Below are 20579 nucleotides of genomic sequence, written 5' to 3'. Positions count from 1 at the left end.
TATAGGAGATAAATTAAAAGCCTGTGCTGCAGTTCTACACTGTTTTTAATGGTGGCCGTTACTTTCCTTAGCGTTTTTTGCCCTCCAGCCCTCCACGCTGGTGACGTCACTGAAAGCTATGAATTGGCTGAACATAACAGTAACTTATACTGAGTTTATCATTACAGGACAATACAAGTAATGTGAATGTATCAAAGTTACAAAACAAATAATTCTATCAGAATAATTCCCTGTACACAAAGTGTGGCTGTCTCGTAACATCATTAATAGTAAGAACAGAACAGTTGAATAAAGTCAAGTAAATAAAAAAGACATTCAGTTTTCCACAATCATATATCAAGCCATTAACATTTTTTATTTTAAATTGGACCTCTTCTTTAATCCTAAAACTGTTCTAAGTCTTTTTTTTTTTTTTTTATCTTTTTCTAAACCACCAAACATGAGCTGTACACTTACACTTAGTGCATGACACCAAAAATGCAAGAATTTAAAATCCTTTAAACGTTAGCATTTTTTGATCTGCCTATTTCCTTCAAATAAAAAAAAAACCCTGCATTTGTAAACTTTATTGTCAGCATTTAAACATATTTTCCCAAACCTAATAAAGTCATTAAATAAAATAATACATGGAACATAACATGTTATTCAAGCTGGCAAAGATGACATTCCAGTTTTTTTAAACTTTTGAGTTTAACATCATTGTGTTTTGCTGAACTCAGAATAAAGTCTTGAAAAGCAGCATGGCTCACAATGTGTCACCAAGCCATCCCACAGCATGTCCCCTTTAACGTTACCTTTTTTCATTTTAAAAGCTGGTCTCATCTTTTATCTTGACCTCTCCTTCTTCTGGCTCGGCTTCAACAACAGCTGCTCCGTTGCCATGCGGGGCATCACTTAGGGTGCTGCGGAGCGTCACTCGTGTCACGCTGAGCGAGTGTTTCCTAGGAGTGTTGTGATGTTGCCGGTGACACATGACCTCCTTGAACATTTCTCTAAAGCGTGTGGACATGAGGTTGTAGAGGATTGGGTTGACTGCTGAGCTGAGATAGAAAAACACTCCTGAAATTATGTGCACATACTCAAAGATTTCCAGGTGGTTGTCAGTCCAGTCGCTGATGAAACTCCACATGAGGCGGTCCGTGTGAAACGGCGCCCAGCAGATTCCGAAAACCACCACTAAAACGACTGGAAAAAAGAGGGAAAGGGACAGTTGGTGCTTTTAGAGAAAATGTTGGCAGCGGGATATTGATGCGTGATGCCAAAATGCTCTCTATGCTCTTCATTAAGTCCTTTTGGTCCTTCCTTTAATTTGCACATTAGTGTGAAATAAAAATATAAATTCAAAGCTATTGTGAATTTTAGCTGGAAATGACTTAAATTAATACTAATGCCTCTTTATGATCAACCAAAGAAAAGGACACCATCAGGAAAAAAGACTGATTACAGTATTTCTATAGAATAATTTTCAAAGCTTGAAACTGCTGCTATTGGATCACTGTCAGACAAATCAATTAACAGCCTGCTGCTGACTCAGCATACATTTTCACAGCTGACATCTTGATGAAGGTGACAGACTGGCTATCTGTGAAAAGGAAAGATGAAACAGAGATCACTTTAATATGTCATGTATGTGTGTGTTTTGAACGATAGTCTTTTGACTTTTTAATATTTCCTAACCCATCCTGTTCCAAGAACTCTCGATATAACTGCTGTAAATGTGATTTGAATTTGCATTGAATTCATGATTAAAGGGATACTTCAACTGTTGAAACATGAATCTGTATTGACACTGGGTCGTACATAGCAATATAGCAATATAGCCGCGAGACGGTTGCTGCTGACAGGCTGGTCTGGTGTCGTGGCGGCGAGCAGTGGCTAGCGGCCAGCGGCAGCCCCGGCGACCAGTGGCCGCAGCAGCCAAAACACAAGACCGGCCTGTCGGCAGCAGCCGTCTTGCCGCTATATTTATTTATTTTATCGCCATTATCAGCTTTCTCCATAGAGCCTGTTATCATAGCTTCCAAGCAATATGGCGACCGTTATGTTTCGATTCTGGGAATGAGTTCCCACCTCTCATTCAAAGTTAATTTTACCTTATGCTAGAGGAGGCATTTGCGGTTCCGCAATATACCATAGCAGCAATGCAGATAGAATATGTAAGTTTGCACTTTTTGTTGCTTTAAATAAATAAATGTATTCTTATTGTTTAACATATTTAGTAAGCTGGTGAGGGGCGATGCCAAACAGACCACAGCATCTTAAACTGTGCAGACAAGCATCTGAGAAGATATCAATGAATGTCAATCTCTAAAAACAGGCAAGTGTTTGCCAGAATTATTATTATTATTACAATGTCAGTTAAGAGGCACTTATATTTTTTCTCATGTTAACATTAGATTTTAGGGCAGGATTAAAAAAGGTTGGATTATACAGGAGAAGGGTCCTCCCACAGGATGGGGACAAACTGATTTGGTTCTAAATATGGGATGTCCTGGTCTATACAGGACGGTTGGCAACCCTAGATTGTATAAAAGTGAGACGTCACCTGGAATTAATGGAACTCAGGATTAAGTCAATGACAGGGTTCATTGTGCTTTTTCTTTTTCTTTTCTAGAGCATAATTTATAGCTAACAATGAGGAAAGGAGTTGACCATGTTTGGTTTACCAAGAATCAACTTCCAAGACGTTTGTTTTGTAACTGTAAGTCAAATGACTGTATGAATGGGATTTTACCAGGTGACTTCCAACAAGTACAAACTTTTTGTTATTTATTATGATGGCTAACATCAAAGTTTAAAGTGTAAACCTTTAGCTTGCTAGCTGTTAGCTAGTGAAGCAGCCTGTGTAATCTTTGTCAGCAGATGAAGAGCAGGGCGGTGCAATGTCGGGACTCAATGGATATTCCAAAACTTTGCTTCATTTGAAGTGATTTTATTTTTTCTGAGGACCTTGTGAGCCATCAGCTTTAGGATACAATGTTTTCACTGCATTATGTTGTACACCTCTTTTTTAATATTTCTTTTTTTGGGGCGTTGTGTGCCTTTATTGGAGAGAAAGGACAGTGGATAGAGTCAGAAATTGGGTAGAGAGAGTGGGGAATGAAATGCGGGAAAGAAGCCACAGGTCGGATTTGATCCTGGGCTGCCTGCTTGGAGGACCACAGCTTCCATACATGGGGCACGTGCTCTTACCACTGCGCCACCAGCGCCCCGTTATACACCTCTTTTATAGATCTGAGGAAAAGGGCAAAAAAGCAAGATCAAGAGGGGTTTGATACTCACACAGCATTTTTGTGACCTGTCGGCGGCGGGCCTTCTGCTGTTGTGTTCGTACATTACAGAAGCTGTCTTGTCCGAAGCCTGATTTTGCTTGCAGGGCTTGACGCAGCTTCTCCTGCTTCAGCTGCAGCCCGATGAGCATGTAGAGAACGCTGATGGTGAGCATGGGCAGGATGAAAAATAACAAGGTAGTCACCTGGGTGGTCAGGTTGTACATCCAGGGCGGTTTCACCAGAGTACAGATTGCAGAGTCAGGGATCTCCAAGTGAGTATTCCCAGCGGAGCCAATGGAGCGACTGTAAAGCATGGTGATCCCATGCAGACTGGTGTTAGGTAAAGCACACAACACCGAAACACCCCACACTACAAGGATGACCCTCTTGGCATGGGTGCGTGTTACAACATACTTTGCGCGTAGAGGGTGCACAACTGCAATGTAACGCTCCACACTCAGCGCTGTCACGTTGAGTATTGATGCCAAGCAAACAGTCTCAAACAGAAATGTTTTAAAGTAGCATCCCCCCTCCCCCAGAAGGAACGGGTAGTTCTGCCACAGCTCGTACAGCTCTAATGGCATGCCAAGCAGCAGCACCAGCAGGTCAGACACCGCCAGGCTGAACAAGTAGTAGTTTGTTGGTGTCCACATCACTTTATTGCGTGCAATGACAGTGCATGTTAGGACATTCCCCACAACTCCTACCACAAAGATGACAAGGTAGATGAGGAAGACGGGGAGGAACACAGACGACCGCCGAGGCCCCAGATATTTTTCCAAGTACTCTTCTACTTTCAGACATGCGTCAACCACATCCATGTGGCTGCTGTTCATGCCAGAGGTCAGATTTGGACAGTTTCCCTCCTGGGGACAAAGCCACTCGCCTGTCATGGCCATTAAATCGTAAGAGCAGTTGTAAGAAGCAGACATCTTGATGAAGGTGACAGACTGGCTATCTGTGAAAAGGAAAGATGAAACAGAGATCACTTTAATATGTCATGTATGTGTGTGTTTTGAACGATAGTCTTTTGACTTTTTAGTATTTCCTAACCCATCCTATTCCAAGAACTCTCGATATAACTGCTGTAAATGTGGTTTGAATTTGCATTGAATTCATGATTAAAGGGATACTTCACCTGTTGAAACATGAATCTGTATTGACATTGGGTCGTATATAGCACGGACGGTTGCTGCTGACAGGCCGGTCTGGTGTTGTGGCGGCGAACAGTGGCTAGCGGCCAGCGGCAGCCCCGGCGACCAGTGGCCGCAGCAGCCAAAATACAAGACCGGCTTGTCGGCAGCAGCCGTCTTGCCGTTATATTTATTTATTTTATCGCCATTATCAGCTTTCTCCATAGAGCCTGTTATCATATCACACCGCTAACTGCAACAGCTTCCAGTGACGCAAAAATCGTCATTTTGCGTCACTGGAAGCTCCTCTTCAGACTTAGAAGTACAAAGATTTCCCATCTCAGGGAAAAATTAGGGCGGGATGCACGACCATTCAAAAATACTACCAGGTTTCTTATGATACAAAGCTTAATGCAAATGGGTGAAGTATCCCTTTAAGTTAACTTGCATTGCAGCCTGTTTGTAAGCCTAACACACCTCACACTACAGAAGAATCAAACAAGATAATCTTTGGAACATCAGATAGTCGGGCCTTTGCTGACTTTCGTCTGCAGGGGGAAATCGAGCCCAAAATCGGCCAGATTATCTTGTAGTGTGTACCCCACTTTAGAAGAGCTCAAAATCCAAGCTCTGCCTTAAATCTTCGGAATCCATAGCTGAGAAACCATTGGAGAGAGTTCTAATAAATACAGGTGCCACTTTGGAAAACAGACCAACCTGTAATGAGAAGTTTTTCAGCAGAATCATTTTTCATTGAACCAACTGGCATTATAATCAGAAAATAAATAAATAATGCGAAAAGTGTGTCTTATCCTGTTTTATTTACTGTTCTACTGAGGAATATGTAATTGTGAGGGAGCTGCATGATATAACCCTTCCACTGAGTCAGAACAGTGATGGTGGAGGTGTTGGCTGATGACCTCTGCTGAGGCTGATGAAATGATGAAGTTGATGGAACTGTGAAGACTGGGGTTTGATGGGGAGTAGAGGGGGCACTGTCTAAAGAGCTTCAGTCATAGTTTGTTGTTTGTCAAGAACAATAAAAAAAAATAAAAAAAATAAGGCATAGATATCTTTAGCCTTGTTTATTACTATTTTGCATTATGAATGCATGCGTTTACCCCATGTTTAAAGTAATAAGGCTAATTTGTAACAATATCCCCTTTTTTTTTTTTTTTACTTTACAGACTTCTGCTCTTGTATTTTCTCCCATACTCTTAAAGTAAATGTTTTTAAGCTGCTGGGGGCAACTGTATCCATCAAAGCATCTCCATTAATCTAATATAAACCTTTTACCCGACAGCAAATTGAATTCAAACTCAGCAACTAGCTGGTGATCACTGTGAATAAAACCTAGTGGATGAAAAGCCATTTTTTCTCTTGATTTGGTTGTAACCAAAACATCTTTTTAATGAAATTTAATATTGGACTTTTTGGCAGGGCAAGTTCAAATTAATGCAAATGTTGCCCAAAGTCAGTGCAAATGTCTTATGTGGTTTTCTTTTCATTTTGTTACTTTTTCAGCTCTGGGGGTGAAGACCTACTGTCCATGACAGAAGTAATGGCAGTAATCAGTTCCTGTGTGAAACATAACTTAATGAATCTGACAGTCACTAATCTGGTCTGTTTCCAGCATAGGAAAATACTTTCTATCATATGAAGCCGACTGCACAGTTTGTACTCAAAGCACTGAGTAAAAGTGCAGCCAGAGATGGTAGGTATTAAATTATAGTTATTTATATAGTATGGTTATATGATGTGCTCTGTTATGTGTTCTTATTCAGTCAGTTTTCATATCCTTTTTCTTCTTCATATTTTAGTCCATTATTTAACAAACAAAGACTAATTTCATAATTTAATATTGTCCAATGTTGTGATGTCTCTCATGGATATAAAATAAATCTTATAAGCAAAGGTTTTTTCTTTCTTCACTAACCACATCCTGCTCTTCTCTCTTTCTCCTGCTATCATTATAGTTACCTCAGAGTCCCTGCTAGATATTCACAGTGTCTGGGTGGGACGTCTTTTTTTGGCAAAATCATGTGAATTCATGCCCTTTTATAAATCCGAAAGGTCAAATACTTGTGTGTATAAACATGATGCTTTCTGTCTTATTCATTGATTTCATGCAGTCTCTTAGGTTGGAATTATTGTGCATGTTTTTGGTGAATGCACAAAATATTGTGTATTGTACAGTCCTACTTGGAAGTTGCTTAGACTTCACCAGTCGTACTTCTTAAAAAGGTCAGTTTGCCGTTTGTGTTTGAGGTTGTGTGACTGACTATATATTAGCAGGAAGCAGTTGCCTGGCAACAGGTGAATACTTTGGAATGTGACCATTCCATGCCAATCTTTCCCCCCGGCTCATAATGTAACAAGGTGGGTTGCCATACTTCTGTTTCTTGTACTTCTAGGTACCTTTTTAAGATACTGATAATAAGATGTGTTCAAATTCAGATAAAATATATATATTTTTTGGGGGGGGGATTTTCTTTTTGTGCTAAACTAAGCTTACAGCCTAAAGTTACCCCAAAGGCATTAAAATTTGTATATCAACCAAGAAAGCAAACAAGCACAACTTCAGAACATGTCAAACTATTTATTCAAGGGCATCTACAGTGATAATTACGACATGCTTGTGCTGCTCTTTCACTACATTATTCTGTAGGTCTTAAACCAGTGACTGTTCTCTAACACCACCATCAATTGCATGTGCATTACAGTGGCAGGAAAAAACCAGCAGATGTGTGTGGTAAATCCTTAAGTAGATCAGAGAGCCGGAATATTAATGTTAAGGCTGTTGAAGTTACGCTCCAAGTGTAATAAATTGGTCATAATTATATTCCAGGCACAATGACTTCACAAGGCAAGATGAAAGAAAGTGCAAGTAAGTGTAAGTAAATCCATCACATTACATAATTTGCATATTTATATAAAAGTCCTTAAATAAAGGCTTATTTAAAATTGTCTACCTGAACCTTTCAATCAGCTGAATGTAAATGTCTGACTCTCAGTGAAGTGTGGCATGATACAGTAAAGTCAGCAAAAGCTTTTCTGCCTATTATAAATGACTGTTGATGATGAACAGGATGACAACAATGTTTTTCCACATACCATTCACAGGTATTGACTGGAGACAGTTACTGTATTGTCTGTTTCATCAGGATGCATAAAGTGTATGCAGGCTTAAGCCCTCAATCTGCACAGAAAGCGAACAGGAAGCACGAGTGTTGGGACGTGCTGTCAGTGTACTGTAGCAGCACATCAACTGCTTTACAATGAATTGCATACCATAAACCATTCCCATGTGGCCTCTGAGTGCAACCACCAATGTGCCATAATTACTTCTTTTGTCAGCAGCATGAGTATACCATAGCACCATATGTCCATCAAGGCACATGCTACTTTTCCATCATACTAACGAGACACAGTGAAAACAATATTTGATCATGTTTGCGTCCTTATGCTGCTCTAAAGATCAGAAATGTTCAAGGTTACAACAGATTCAAAGCTTGTAGCTATGATGCACTCACCCCAACAATACTTCTCTAATGCTTTACAAATACAATACAGATCAATTTACTCGAGAACTTTATGTTAGATATACAGCTGCTCTGCTAGAGTTCTTTTCTCTTACTCATCATGATTGTTTAAAATCCTAACCACACATTCTATTCTTGTTGTGCACCTGCGGAAATAACCACTTTCAGTTTGTGTATTCATGTCAATTAGACACTGTTTCCCCACAGTGGTTTAAAATGTCATAAGGTGTGGGACTAAATGTTACCTAATTGGGTGAAACTTTACTTATATGGTTCTTTCTAGTCAAATGTGATATAAAGGAATTGTACAAAATTAGATCTGATCCATCATTAATTCACTGACAATATATAGGATCCCTGCCAATCTTTCTGTATGAACAGGCAGCACCTTTCTTGACTTCATTTGACATTGTCGCTCTATCCTCACTTTTCTTTCCTTGGCCACTGTCTTTATTTCTTTAAAACCATTACAAAGTGAAAAACCAGAAGAAGAAGGTCTAGCAGAGTCATCCATACTGACTTTTTATCCCCCTCATTCTTCTCCAGATTCTGAACTCTAATTTAATTTCAGTGGTTTTAGTTCCATGATACCCCCCGCACCCCCCTCCCCCCCCTCCCCCATAATCCAGTTAGGTTTAGCTTTGCACATTTAAAGACAGGTTAGGTTTAAAGACACCACTTTGTTAAATGAAGATGACAAACTAGATGCAATTCATATTCTCTGTCTTTAGCCGGGATACGTTTTACACAAAAAATACATGAAATAATCAAGATGTTAAGTAAGATTGCCATTATAATCAATTTAAACATACTGTACATAGACATACAGTACAAACATACATAGAAATTAAACAGAGCATAGATTGTTCTTTTTTTTTATCACAAAATTAAAAAAGTAAGATTTCCAATTTGCAAAAGTCTGAATTAAAAAGAAAGTATAGAAAGCAAAACAGTGTTTAGTCATCACCTACTTTCACTTTGCTTTTCCAAATGATAAACAAATAAATACATAGAGTGAGTCATACATTTTTCACGGGGAATGATTTGATGGCAGCTCATGTTCACCAAATGTTCCTGTGAAAGCCAAGCCTGCCATTAAGTCGTACTAGATAACTGATAAAAAATGATAGAGCTTTGTCCCTAAAGTCATCATATTTACCTTTCAAAGAGCATAAATCTTCTTACCTCTAATGGGATCCCTTTTTCTTATTCCCTGATGTAAACAAATATAAGTGTCTTTAGTGGATTGTGAACAATGTGCTGCTCTCTCAGTCCACTCTCCTCACAGTCTGTCGCTCTCTCCTTAAGCCAGTGCACAATCACACACATACGGACAGTATACACACACGAACACTCTCTCACCATGTCATCCTCCCCCTTTTCAATCCTCTCTATATGTACCATACATTCACATGCAGACATTCAAAATAACGTGTTAATATTGTAATGTTAATTGGGTAGTGATATGAGCTAAGTACCTTTCATAATGCCACCCAACTCTTTCAATACTGAGGGCAAAGACTAGATTAGTATTGAACTTCCAGGCTTCCAGTTGCAATTTATTTTAGTTTGCTTCTATATTAATTCAAGGACGAATCTTCCAGCACAGTACAGTAGACATGACATATTTAATTTTCATCTTTTGGCCTTTCTGGGAAGAGAAGGGCTGCCATCTAATTCTGTTCCACCTACAAGACACTCTGATAACATGTCAGGGCTGGCCCGAGGCATATAGGCAGTATAGATAAATGCTCGGGGTGCCAGCCTCCATAGGGGGCGCCCAAATGAGTGAGGAAGAAAAGTTGAAGTTAAGAAGAAGAAATAGAAGGAAAATTGTGCTTAAATATCTCTAAATATTATCTATATAATATAATTTTCATGCTATTATTTACTAATGCTACAAAAGAAGCCATCAAAACACAACAACATCACATTGTTTTAAGCTCTTGCCTTTAGAGTACTGATGTCTAAGAGCATGAATGCATGTTGTACAGAAGTCCTCACGGAGTAGCTAGTTGTGCATGCTGTAGGTCTGGTTGTAAGGAAAACGTTTGGGCTCACATGAAAAACTACACTGAGGTTTCTGTACTGCTCTGAAGAGAAAATAATATTTTGTGTTCACACTATATTATAAACTGCCCGTTGTTTCACAAATGCTCATCTTCTCTCTCAAGATGCATTTTAAAACATTTAAAACAATCCCCTGCCATCCCTGGGCCATCTGTGACCACTTCTGCTCCCTGCACTGTTTGATATTGTTTGTTCTGTTACACTGGTGATTTGTATTTATTTTATTTTGTATTTATTAAGAATTATCACAATTTTATTCACATTTGTTTAGAAGGATTTTTTTTTTTTTAAATAAAGAAATTTTGTTAAATATAAAGCTGTATGCAAGTTTTCTTTAAGTGTATGAATATTGTCTTTCGTGGTGACATTGGCTGCGATATACAGTAAGGGGCAACAGCTAAATATACATTTTTGACATGTTCTTGCTATAGGCTGTTTTGATGTTATTTGTTCACAAAACCTATGATGATCATGACCCAAATTTAAACTAAGTATGCATGTACAAAAAGCAGCATGCAATTAATCAAGACAACATTTAGTGCCTAACTTATTTTAGACTTATTGATTGGCTTCTAGATGGAAATGAGCCATAAAGAAGAAGTGCAGTTGCAACAGGTTTTTAATTGTACGTGCTGTGTCTGCTGGTGAGACACAGCTGGCTGATGCTAAAGTGGGTTGGCAGAGTGCCTTCTCATCCAAATTTTCCCATATGGCAGATTTTCTGCTGGAGCACTCTTATTCAAACACTCTCAATGATCGCCAGATGCAATGTGTCCAAGTAGAGCTCACCTAGCTATAAGTCGTACATTTAAATGTGGAAAGATTTCAAGGTAGCTCATATTTACCAAATGTGCCAATGAAAGCCAAGCTTTTTATGTCAGTCACATTGCAGCAGCTGTCCCACTTAAAGGGTTTCCATTCAAACAATGTATTTAGTTTTCCGGAACACAGGGCCTGGAGGAGAAATTCAACGAAAGATACCAATTCAATGAAGGTAAGGTTTATCACACCCATGTATCTTTTAGTTATCTGGCTGCTTGAACGTCAAAAGTAGAAATAAGCTAATGACCACATTACATTTATCAACTTGGTGAATCCAGTTTTCAGATCTGGGAAAAAAAATATTTCACCCAAAAGGGGATTTTTTGGTGCAAATAATCAATTGCAAACCTCCACAACTGTAGTTTACGAAATAAGAGCAAACCAATAGCAGGAGACCCAATAGCAGGAAAGACAGCTAACAAAGAATTAATGTTTCTAAACATGCGTGTACTCCCCTTTCACAAACTTCCTCTCCTGCTCCTAGATTTGAAAACTGTTTAGTCAGTATGTGTTTTTAATCAGGTAAACCTCTTACTTTGAAAATAATTTATCTTGGAGCACATTGTGTGTGCAGCTTTAGTTATTTTGATGATGTGCCCTGATAATACAGAAACTACCTTGTAGTCCTGAAAACCACCGGGTATCAAGGACTGAGCCTTGTGGGACACCACATGAGAGACACACACACACACACACACACACACACACACACACACACACACACACACACACACACACTAGTTCCACACATTTGTAGAGGTTTGTAGGTTGAGGTTGACAGACAGGTTCCTATCAAAAAGATCCGTAAAAGAGCTGATACAGTAGAGAGTCATAAAGAAGTCTCTTACCAAATGTTGCAGGCCAATAATTACTGTCAAAGGCAAATCGAAAAGAATAATAAGCACCAGCAACTGCTATAGGACTAGTTGTTAGTTACAAGAGGACTTGTTTTGTTAAGCATTTTGTGCTACAGCTAATTGGCTCATGTTAATGACTGCTGCAACTTGTTAAGTGCAATCAGTATTTTAGAGATGTGTAGCTGTGTGATAGGAGCTGTGTTCAAGTGGGGTTTCATTTTGTATCCAAAGTCAACAATGTTTCTTTTATTCTGTTTGATTTGTTCACCTCAGGGAACCAGAGAAATCTACAATGAGACACCTGAACATGAGTATTATTTGTCCTGGATCACCCTTTTTTGCCCCCCAAAATGATGTTACATTATTATGAAATTAACAAAATTTGTATATATATAATATATTTTTCTGTTAATCATGTACACTGTTCTTTTGTCCTTCACTGACTGTAACTTAACTGTTATATTTGCCATTTTCTGACATGGTCATTACAATTTTATTAGAACAATATGAGTCCAAAGAGGATTGTTGAATAGAACGTGCATCTGCATTTTTAAATTACTACTGTATTCATGTATATGTATGTGTAACCCTTTACAAAATCTGGTTTTTAAATAGTTTCCAAACTGCCGACTAGGGACAATGAGCAAGTCAGCCAGACAAAGATAAGGGAAAAGATCAGGTGTCTGATTGGCTTCTATCTGGGAAAGTGGCAGGACTGCAGGCAGATCTTTGACACAAGTCTCTTTTAGCTTTTTAGCTGAGCTTCTTTATTTGCTCTGAGCAGCTGGGACTTGCCAATGGCATTGGGAGACATGTAGACCCTTCTGCCTTCCCATGCAAATGGCCAGTTAAGTACCCACCAGTTTTTTATTAGCATTTCATTATTCTATAATATCTTGTTATTTATGAATGGTCTATACGTTTTGCTATTTATGTACCTTAAGTTAACATAACACCACATGGCAAAGAATTAGCATAATTTGTTTATTGTAAATTAAAACCCAAATTTACAAATCAAATGTGTGTGATCCCAAAGTAATTTATGATTAAATAGCGATATATTCTAAAGTGTTGGATTCATGATCACACAGTTATGAGAGCATATTTTATTTCATGTCACCATTTTAATGTGTTCTATCATCCCTAGATCCTATCTCTATATTTAAGGTGGATTATTTTAAATGTATGTCACATTCGTAGATGGAAGACATCCAAGTAGAATAAACCTGTGCTTCTCGCTCCATTCAACTCCAGCAGCATCCTTTTTCCTCACTCCTCATCTTCTTGATATAAGAGATTGGAAGATCCTCTATGAGGGGCAATGATTTCAGGTTACAGGAGAGAGAACATAAGTTAGCGTAATGAAAAGCTACCCGGTCAGCCGTGACAAAGTGCTGTTAAATAAAATACTCCAAAGTGCTACCTGCTGCTTTCATGTAACATCTCTGTGTTTGGCAGATGACTGTAGCTGGCAACATGATTGAATAGCTTACTCTGACCCAGCAGTAAATCGTTAGCTTGAGTGTTCCAGGTAGTGGAAGGAAGAGGGCTACACGTCGCCTTTCATTAATTATCTCTAAGGTTTGACTCTTTAACAATCAATCTCATTTCTTTTTTGATGTTGACAATTATCTAAGCAACTTATCGTTCCAGAAGCATTCATTCTTTTTAACAAAATATCCAAAACTGTTTTTTAATATAACTGTAATCATTTACAGATCCATGGAGCAGGTTGATGATTCTTGATTATTATGATTAACCCCAATGGCGTCAGAAAATTGCCTCCTGCTTCTGTATAATCCAGTTCACTGTCTTGTGTATCAAAAATACATACAAATCTCTTCCAGTAATCACACAGCCTCATTAGCAATTTATGTTACCTTGTTACAAGTTCATTTGGAGGGCGCTTTAGTCCAAAGCGACAAACATCTGAGAGTAAGTACAACTCAAGCAAGGATGTAGACAGGTAGAAACATCAATAAGTGCCAACAAATAGCTTCAAGTTGTTTGTAACACTAACTGAGGTTGTTCCATTAAGTTATCACTTTGACACTGGGTAGTTCTTTTGTCACACTTGGCAACATGCTTTCTTTTTTTTACGGATTATTTCGGGCAGTTTTATGGTCTTTGGGATGGTGATAATGAGCAGAATCAGGACGTTCAAACTTGGTGTTCACTGTTTAGGCTCTGTCCCCCTTTGTGTTATCAGCCTTAACCCTCTGCGATAAGGTTTCTGACATGAAATAATCCTAATTTCAGGTGGAACATATGCAGAAGATAGGAGTGAGTAATTCAATAGTGAACCTGTATCGCATTACACTGCGTCATGAATGATAAATCTCTGTTGAGCAGACGTTTGGCAAACCTCACAACACTGATGCATTTTAAAAAGTGATCACACTGACCTTTAACTTTTTCACACACATATATCATGTCAAATCTGCAAAGCTAGATACCTTTTTTGTGTTAAATTCCTAAAAATAATCATATCAATGTTATATTGTCAGTGAAACCCTTGGAACCCTGTTGCAAGTGAAGGCTAAGTGAAAGTTAAGTGAGATTTTGCTGCCCCTCTTAGGCGAGGTGTACAGGTTAAGGGGTGAAATGCCTTTGATCCTGAGATACCTGCTGAAGATGCAGCAGGGTTTTTAACACCTTTAATGCTCTATCAACTCTCCGACCAAGGAATATGGTCAAGGGGAGTTAGATCTTTTCACCCTAATTTCTCGGATAGCTCCTGTAGTTTCTGCTTGTAGCAAAAGATCCCTGATGTTTATTTCACAAATGGTTCTGCATTGTCTGCTTGGTTGAGCCAAGAGGAGTAAAATTATGTTTCATGCTAACGAGTACACTGTTCAAATGGTGTAGATCGGTCTATTTAAATGTCCAGATCTAACACTGCTAATGTTGCTGATAAATGCTAATCATTGCTAATCATTAACCAGCAGATGTGTTGTAATTCTGACGTGTATTTTGCTTATAGGCTTCTGGCTGTATTTAGCAAGAACTGTACATTAAAAAACAGCATTACTGTTGCTTCCACAAGTAAGCAAGACATCTCATGTTACTTAATTTCTTAATCTACCAAAAGACACTTAAATGTCCATGATAAAAGTCACTCAGAGTGAAGCCCTGGGTATGTGGACATGCTGAGCTGGTGTGTCAGATTGTTTGTTTCAGGCTCTGTGTTGTCAGTGTAGGTTCATTTATGGCCGTGACAGCTTGATAGCTTGTCCTTTCAGTGAAATGCATTGTTTCGGACATCTTTTCACATATTGGCTGGCTGACATGGCAGTTAGAGGTTTTAAGGCATGTCTCAATAGCTGATGTATCTGTCAAGTGTATTTAAAGTTGCATTGAGCAAGTTAAGTAGCGTGAGCCCTAAGAGCAAATGTACTGGAGAGACAAGAGAGTGTCAGTTAATAAGTAGATCCCTTAATGCTCGGTCTACTGTGTTTGACTTTTGCCTCATGAAAAAGGTGGATTGTACAGGATGACTGTGACTACTGCCATGGGTATTTGTTTTTGTTGGTTGATGGAAGGTTATCCTAAACTAAACTTAAGTGTCTCCAATTAAATTAAGAACTTATTGTTCTCGGAATTCTCTTACACTCACACTGATAATCGCTACTCTAATTAAGTCCTAGGATTTGTGATCTGCAATAGCTGTCGCATAAAGTGCCTTATTTTGCTTCAATCAATTTAGAAAAAAGTTGTAATGCAAGTTGTAATCCAAGATGCGCTCAGGTGGCAACAAAGAGCAAGTCGAAGCTGAGAGTGTGTTGTTTGCGCTAAATGTTATTTATTTTTCTTTTTAAATGTGCAAAATTCAGTTTCTTCATTTTCCAGTGGAGCTGAAAGACCGAATGACAGCTCGACAGAAAGTACACACTGGACTTCGCAAGTCTCCATTGACCAATGTATCCAGGCGTAATTCTTAAGCCCTGTTTTTTCTTTTGTTTCCTTTTTTCTTGAGCCTTTTAACAATGAAATCAGACTGAAATGTTGTTTACACCTGAAATAAATTAAACTCTATATGCAAGAAACTGATTCTGGTATATAGGTTATTATCTGTTTGAAATGTATAATGCAATTCAATGAGGGAACTTCTGAAAGTAATCTCTAGATTTTCTTCTTTCTTCTTGTTCCTGTCAAATTAGCACAGTTTACATATTTAAGGTTTTATTGTTCACTGGGTATGGGCTATCTGTTTTACGTTACATAGTTCCAAAAATGTTTTTTGTTTTAATCTTTATCCTTCTGTTCATTGTACATTTGACTATTTAGTGAAAGAAATACTATCAACCCGGTGAAAGTGTTATGAGGTGCACCGCAGCAACAGCTTATCTATTAAATAGTCAAGGCAAGTTTGGACTTACCCATAGGGAATATTCATATGCAGTGCTAATGCGGTCCGTCAACAGTGTCTGTTTCACAGCTTTAACCTCTCGCTCATTTTCTCATGGCAGATATGAAGGCAAAAGCTAAAGGTTGGTTCATAAATATGAGCAGGATGGCAGATGGAGGATACAAACAAATTGCATTTTAAATGTGTTTTAACCTTTTTTTCCCTCAGATACCTGGTTTTGTGCAGAAAATGACACGATTTCAGCACAAAGTCATGCACATACAAATGAACAGATGACCCACTGTCCCTCCTGATCTTAATGCTGTGGGCATTGATTGTAAGCTGCAGTATGGTGTGAGCTCAATCAGCAGCTGTAGTGGAGTGTAGGGGAGCTCCAACCTGCAGAAGAGGAGAGGGCGAGAGAGACAAAAAGGGAAGGGAAGAAAACAGGACAACAGGTCTTATTTATTTTTTAACTGAAAGCCAGTCTTGCAATGATTTTGGAGACAGCACTAAGACTGAACCAGACAAATTTAGGTGTTAGCAGTTAAATAAGGGCAAGGATCTGAACCTAGTCTCTGAATAGCTGAAAGGGGCTACAGAGCTGTGGGATAATTCACTGGGGAATATTCAGGTCCCTGTCAGGTTTGTTATCTAAATAAATGTCTGGGAATACATTTCAGGAAACTGATTGAGAGGACCCTTTCAGTTTTTTCCAATACATAAAAAAAAATAATTTGGCAAAACCTTGATCTTGTAAGTAGTATATACAGTTCATATGCTTTATTCTATTAAGAAGTACAAACGATTACACAGCTTATGACAAGCAGCATTGAGGTGTCCATACCTCCGTCCATGTTGCTTCCATTGGCATCTTACTTACAAAATGCTTTTAGTACAGATGTTAATGCAAAAACATCTGCCATCAAGTCTTAATATGTCTTTTCTTCAAAATGTAATTTTTATTAATTTAATAGATAATGTAATGCAAACTCCAACTTTTTAAACACACATCAATACCTATTCTTAATGCAATAGAAAAACCACAAAGGCAAACATAATAAAATTCATCATGGTAATTCAAAAAACAAAAACACTTTGCCACATGAATCATAAAGGGCATATTGTGAAGAAAGATTGAACACTCCAACTACACAACCTTGGCTTTTTTAAATAACATACATGTATTTACCATGATAAACAGTCTAACCTTGGTTCCTTACAGAGATCATTCAGGTCATTTAAACAGAAGGCTTAAGGGGGATGGTTTGTCTGTGGTAAGACACTATCATGATGTTGAAGATGCAGCATGATAAATAACAATCGAAGAGCATCATAATTCATCTCCCAATGCCCAACATACAAGCCATGCATCCACACACAAAGGCAATGTGTCCGTGTGTGTGCAGCCTTCTTGTTTCACCTACATTGTTTACAGTGTATCTATCCAACAAATAAGTCACATTCTTCATTGCTCTTCTTGTTTTTATAGCTGCAGGCTATAACTGAACAGCCTTTGGGAAATAGTGATATGGCTTCCTCTGCTGAGCATTGACAGCTGCAGTCACATGCCAAGACAAACTATTTGTTCAGTTCAATGGTCAATGTAAAATATTGTACATGCACAAACAGAGCTTTGACAATGGCTTTTTTTTGTCAACATCAACTTTAACTTTACTGTTCCAAAGGGGTGAACTAGTTAAGACAGTCACCTGCTGCCGATTGCAACAAGAGCGACGTTTTTTCCCTCCACCTTTTCTACGGACAAATATTCTGCTATTTTGTCACGTACAGGTTTTAAGATCTGTGCCAAACATGGATTTTGTCGAAACAGGCTGTCTCTTGTGTTTGGATATTTGAAGAGGAATTTTCTCCTCATTCTGTTGGTTATTGTCTGTAAAGCTTTTCATATTTGTCCAACCCAATCAGGTCTTATATAAACAACAGGCACTATCTTGTTCTGTAAAATATAGCTTAGCATCTTTCTTGTAAGTTTTAGGTATTGTCAAGGATTCTGGAAAAAACGTGTTCTCTAATTTTAATGTCTGTCAGTGGTGCATTCAAAAAGTGGGTTATCTTTCACTATTCTTACAATTTTGTTCAATTACCTTTTGCCAATAAAAGCTTATTTTGTGGTAACAAAGCTGTGTATTATCAAAGAGCCATTACAATCCTTTGGTTCTGTCTGAGCGCTGATGAGGATAAAATCAATTCAGAGTCGGAAAAGGACAATATAAATATTGAGAGGACAGACAGATGGGTACAGAGAAAGAGGACAGGATCAAATTAATATTGGGTTATATGTGACAGACTGGCTTCATCTGGCTGCCTGTCAAGCAGTAAGAAAAGCATCCTCTGTATTTGTTGACCAGCTGACATTTTTCCCTAACCTCTTCTGTCTGTGTTGAGAGAATGCTTTATGACAGGTGGTCTGAGATGACTGCCAACGCCCTACCAGCCCAAAAAAAAAATCATTTTACTGCTGCAGGCAGTCAGTACCATTTTGGAGCTATGATAAGAAAATAAAGATCATTCAGATGCACTTGACATGAATGTGTCTTCTAGACAGATGCACACACATCTGCCCCTGAAGAAAAGCCTCCCTATTCATCTCACAAGAAACGCACACTAACCTAAATGCACATGTTTTTCCAAAGGATTAAGAATATATGGATCATACTTCTTGGGTTGAAATTTTTGGCCATGACAAAATGTGCTCATACAAGCAAATGAAATGGGGGAAATGCTTTCAGTTGCCTTTAACAGCAGTCTGCAGTTGAAAGACTGTGCGCTGTGCCATTTTTCCAGCGTCAAATGATAGAGGATTGTGAGCACATGTCAGAGTTTGAATGCAGTCTGTTTGTTAAATGATCCAAGCCAGATGGAGAAGCTTTGAGAAATAAACTTTAGAAAACAAATCGTAAAAGAGAGACAGCCAAAAATTGAGTGAGAGATTAAATGTCTGATGGGAAAGTTGCTATTTGGCTGGCCTGACAGGCAAATTCTGAGCCACCGCAGACTCTTTGTTCTGGACAAAAAGCTATCATTCTGTCATGAGTCATTATAATCACGATCAAAAGAAGTAAGACCACATAGCTTTGTTTATTGAATTGATGTGACAATATGTCAAGCACCCATCGTTTTCACTTCTGCCTTTTAATTTCCCCTTAAGAAGAGGAGCTATAAGCAGCCCTGGACCCATTAGCATTCCAGGACAGCATGAGAGGTCTATGTTAGTGTTTCTAACAACACTAACCTAACCACCTGTCTTGGTACTTACCTACTTCTCGGTCACATTTTCAGGAAATTTGGTATTCACTTTAAATGCCACGCGGATGACACCCAGCTCTATCTGCCTTCTAAGCCCAACTCCGCACTCCCACCTTTATCCCTCCCCGACTGTCTCCTTGAAGTTAAATCCTGGTTCTCTCGTAACTTTCTTTATGTAGTTGATTGTGTTCTTGTTTTTACTTACTGTTTTACTGCTGTCTGTAAGTTGACCTTGAGTGACCCTTGAGGCCCATAAATAAAATGCATTATTATTACTATTAGTAGTAGAAGTTGAGAGGGAATTTAAGAACGGTTTGAATTAGAAATGGCTCCAAAGCTTGTTGAAATAAAAAACAAGCGAGCAAAAAACACACTTTCAATACTCCAGTTAAAGGTTTTTGGCCATTTTAAAAATGTAAAAAAATAAAAAACAACATGAAGTACACTTCATCAAGTTTCTTATTTCGAAAATAAAAACAAGTTGCCTTGTATTTTGATTTTACCGTGATAACAATGTCTTACTGTCCTATATTTTTATGAAGGTTTGCGAGAGGGAAAAAAAAGCTAGGCTATAAAATCCTTTTCCTATTTGTCCTGGTCCACTTAAATAAGCCTACTTCAGCATGAGTCTACTCTAATTAATCATAAAGGGGGTTTTGGAAAGAAACATTGAACACTCTTTTAGACGACATATACCATGATAAACAGTCAAACCTTGGTTCCTTACAGAAATCATTCAGGTCATTACTGGCTTACATGCCTGTTTTCTGTAAACAAAAAGGTTGAGATAGGTTTAAGGGGGATGGTTTGCTTGTGGCAAGGCACTATCATGATGTTAAAGCTGCAGCATGATAAATAACATTCAAGGAGCACCATAATTAATTTGCCAAAGACCAACTTACAACTGTGTGTGCAGCCTTCCTGTTTCCCCTACAGTGTATCCATCCAACAAATTATATGTCAATTTCTTCAGTGCTCTTCTTGTTTGAGCATCAATAACTGCATTTGCATGCAAAGACATTTGTTCAGTTCAATAGTCAACATCAAATATTGTAGACGTACAAAACAGAACAAAGACAAGGGAATCTTCTTAAGACAGTCACTGTCAGCTGCTTGTTGCTAGAGCAGTGTTTTTTCTTGTCAAACTCATAGCCAAGTGATATTGCAATATTAATGAAACAAGCTAAAATGGCTCCAAAGCTTGTTGGAATAAAAAAAGTACCTCAAATACCCTTGTTAAAAGTTTGTGGCCATTTTAAAAATGT

The 20579-nt window shown here is 38.3% G+C and overlaps 1 protein-coding gene across 1 annotated transcript; it reads right to left on the bottom strand.

The window, feature by feature from the left end:
• Positions 1–805: 805 nt before the first annotated feature.
• On the bottom strand, positions 806–6310 carry nmur1a (neuromedin U receptor 1a). Its single transcript, XM_029278346.2, has 2 exons — positions 3283–6310; positions 806–1185 (listed from the first exon to the last, which is right to left on the bottom strand). The coding sequence occupies exons 1-2, from the start codon at positions 4202–4204 to the stop codon at positions 806–808; spliced, it is 1302 nt and encodes a 433-aa protein (XP_029134179.2). The 5' UTR covers positions 4205–6310.
• Between the last annotated feature and the right edge of the window lie 14269 nt (positions 6311–20579).

The sequence above is a fragment of the Labrus bergylta genome, chromosome 6 (genome assembly GCF_963930695.1).
Source record: "Labrus bergylta chromosome 6, fLabBer1.1, whole genome shotgun sequence".
NCBI classification, from domain to species: Eukaryota; Metazoa; Chordata; class Actinopteri; order Labriformes; family Labridae; genus Labrus; species Labrus bergylta.
The sequence above is the reverse complement of the archived record's forward strand: the minus strand, read 5'-3'. Positions and strand labels throughout refer to the sequence as shown.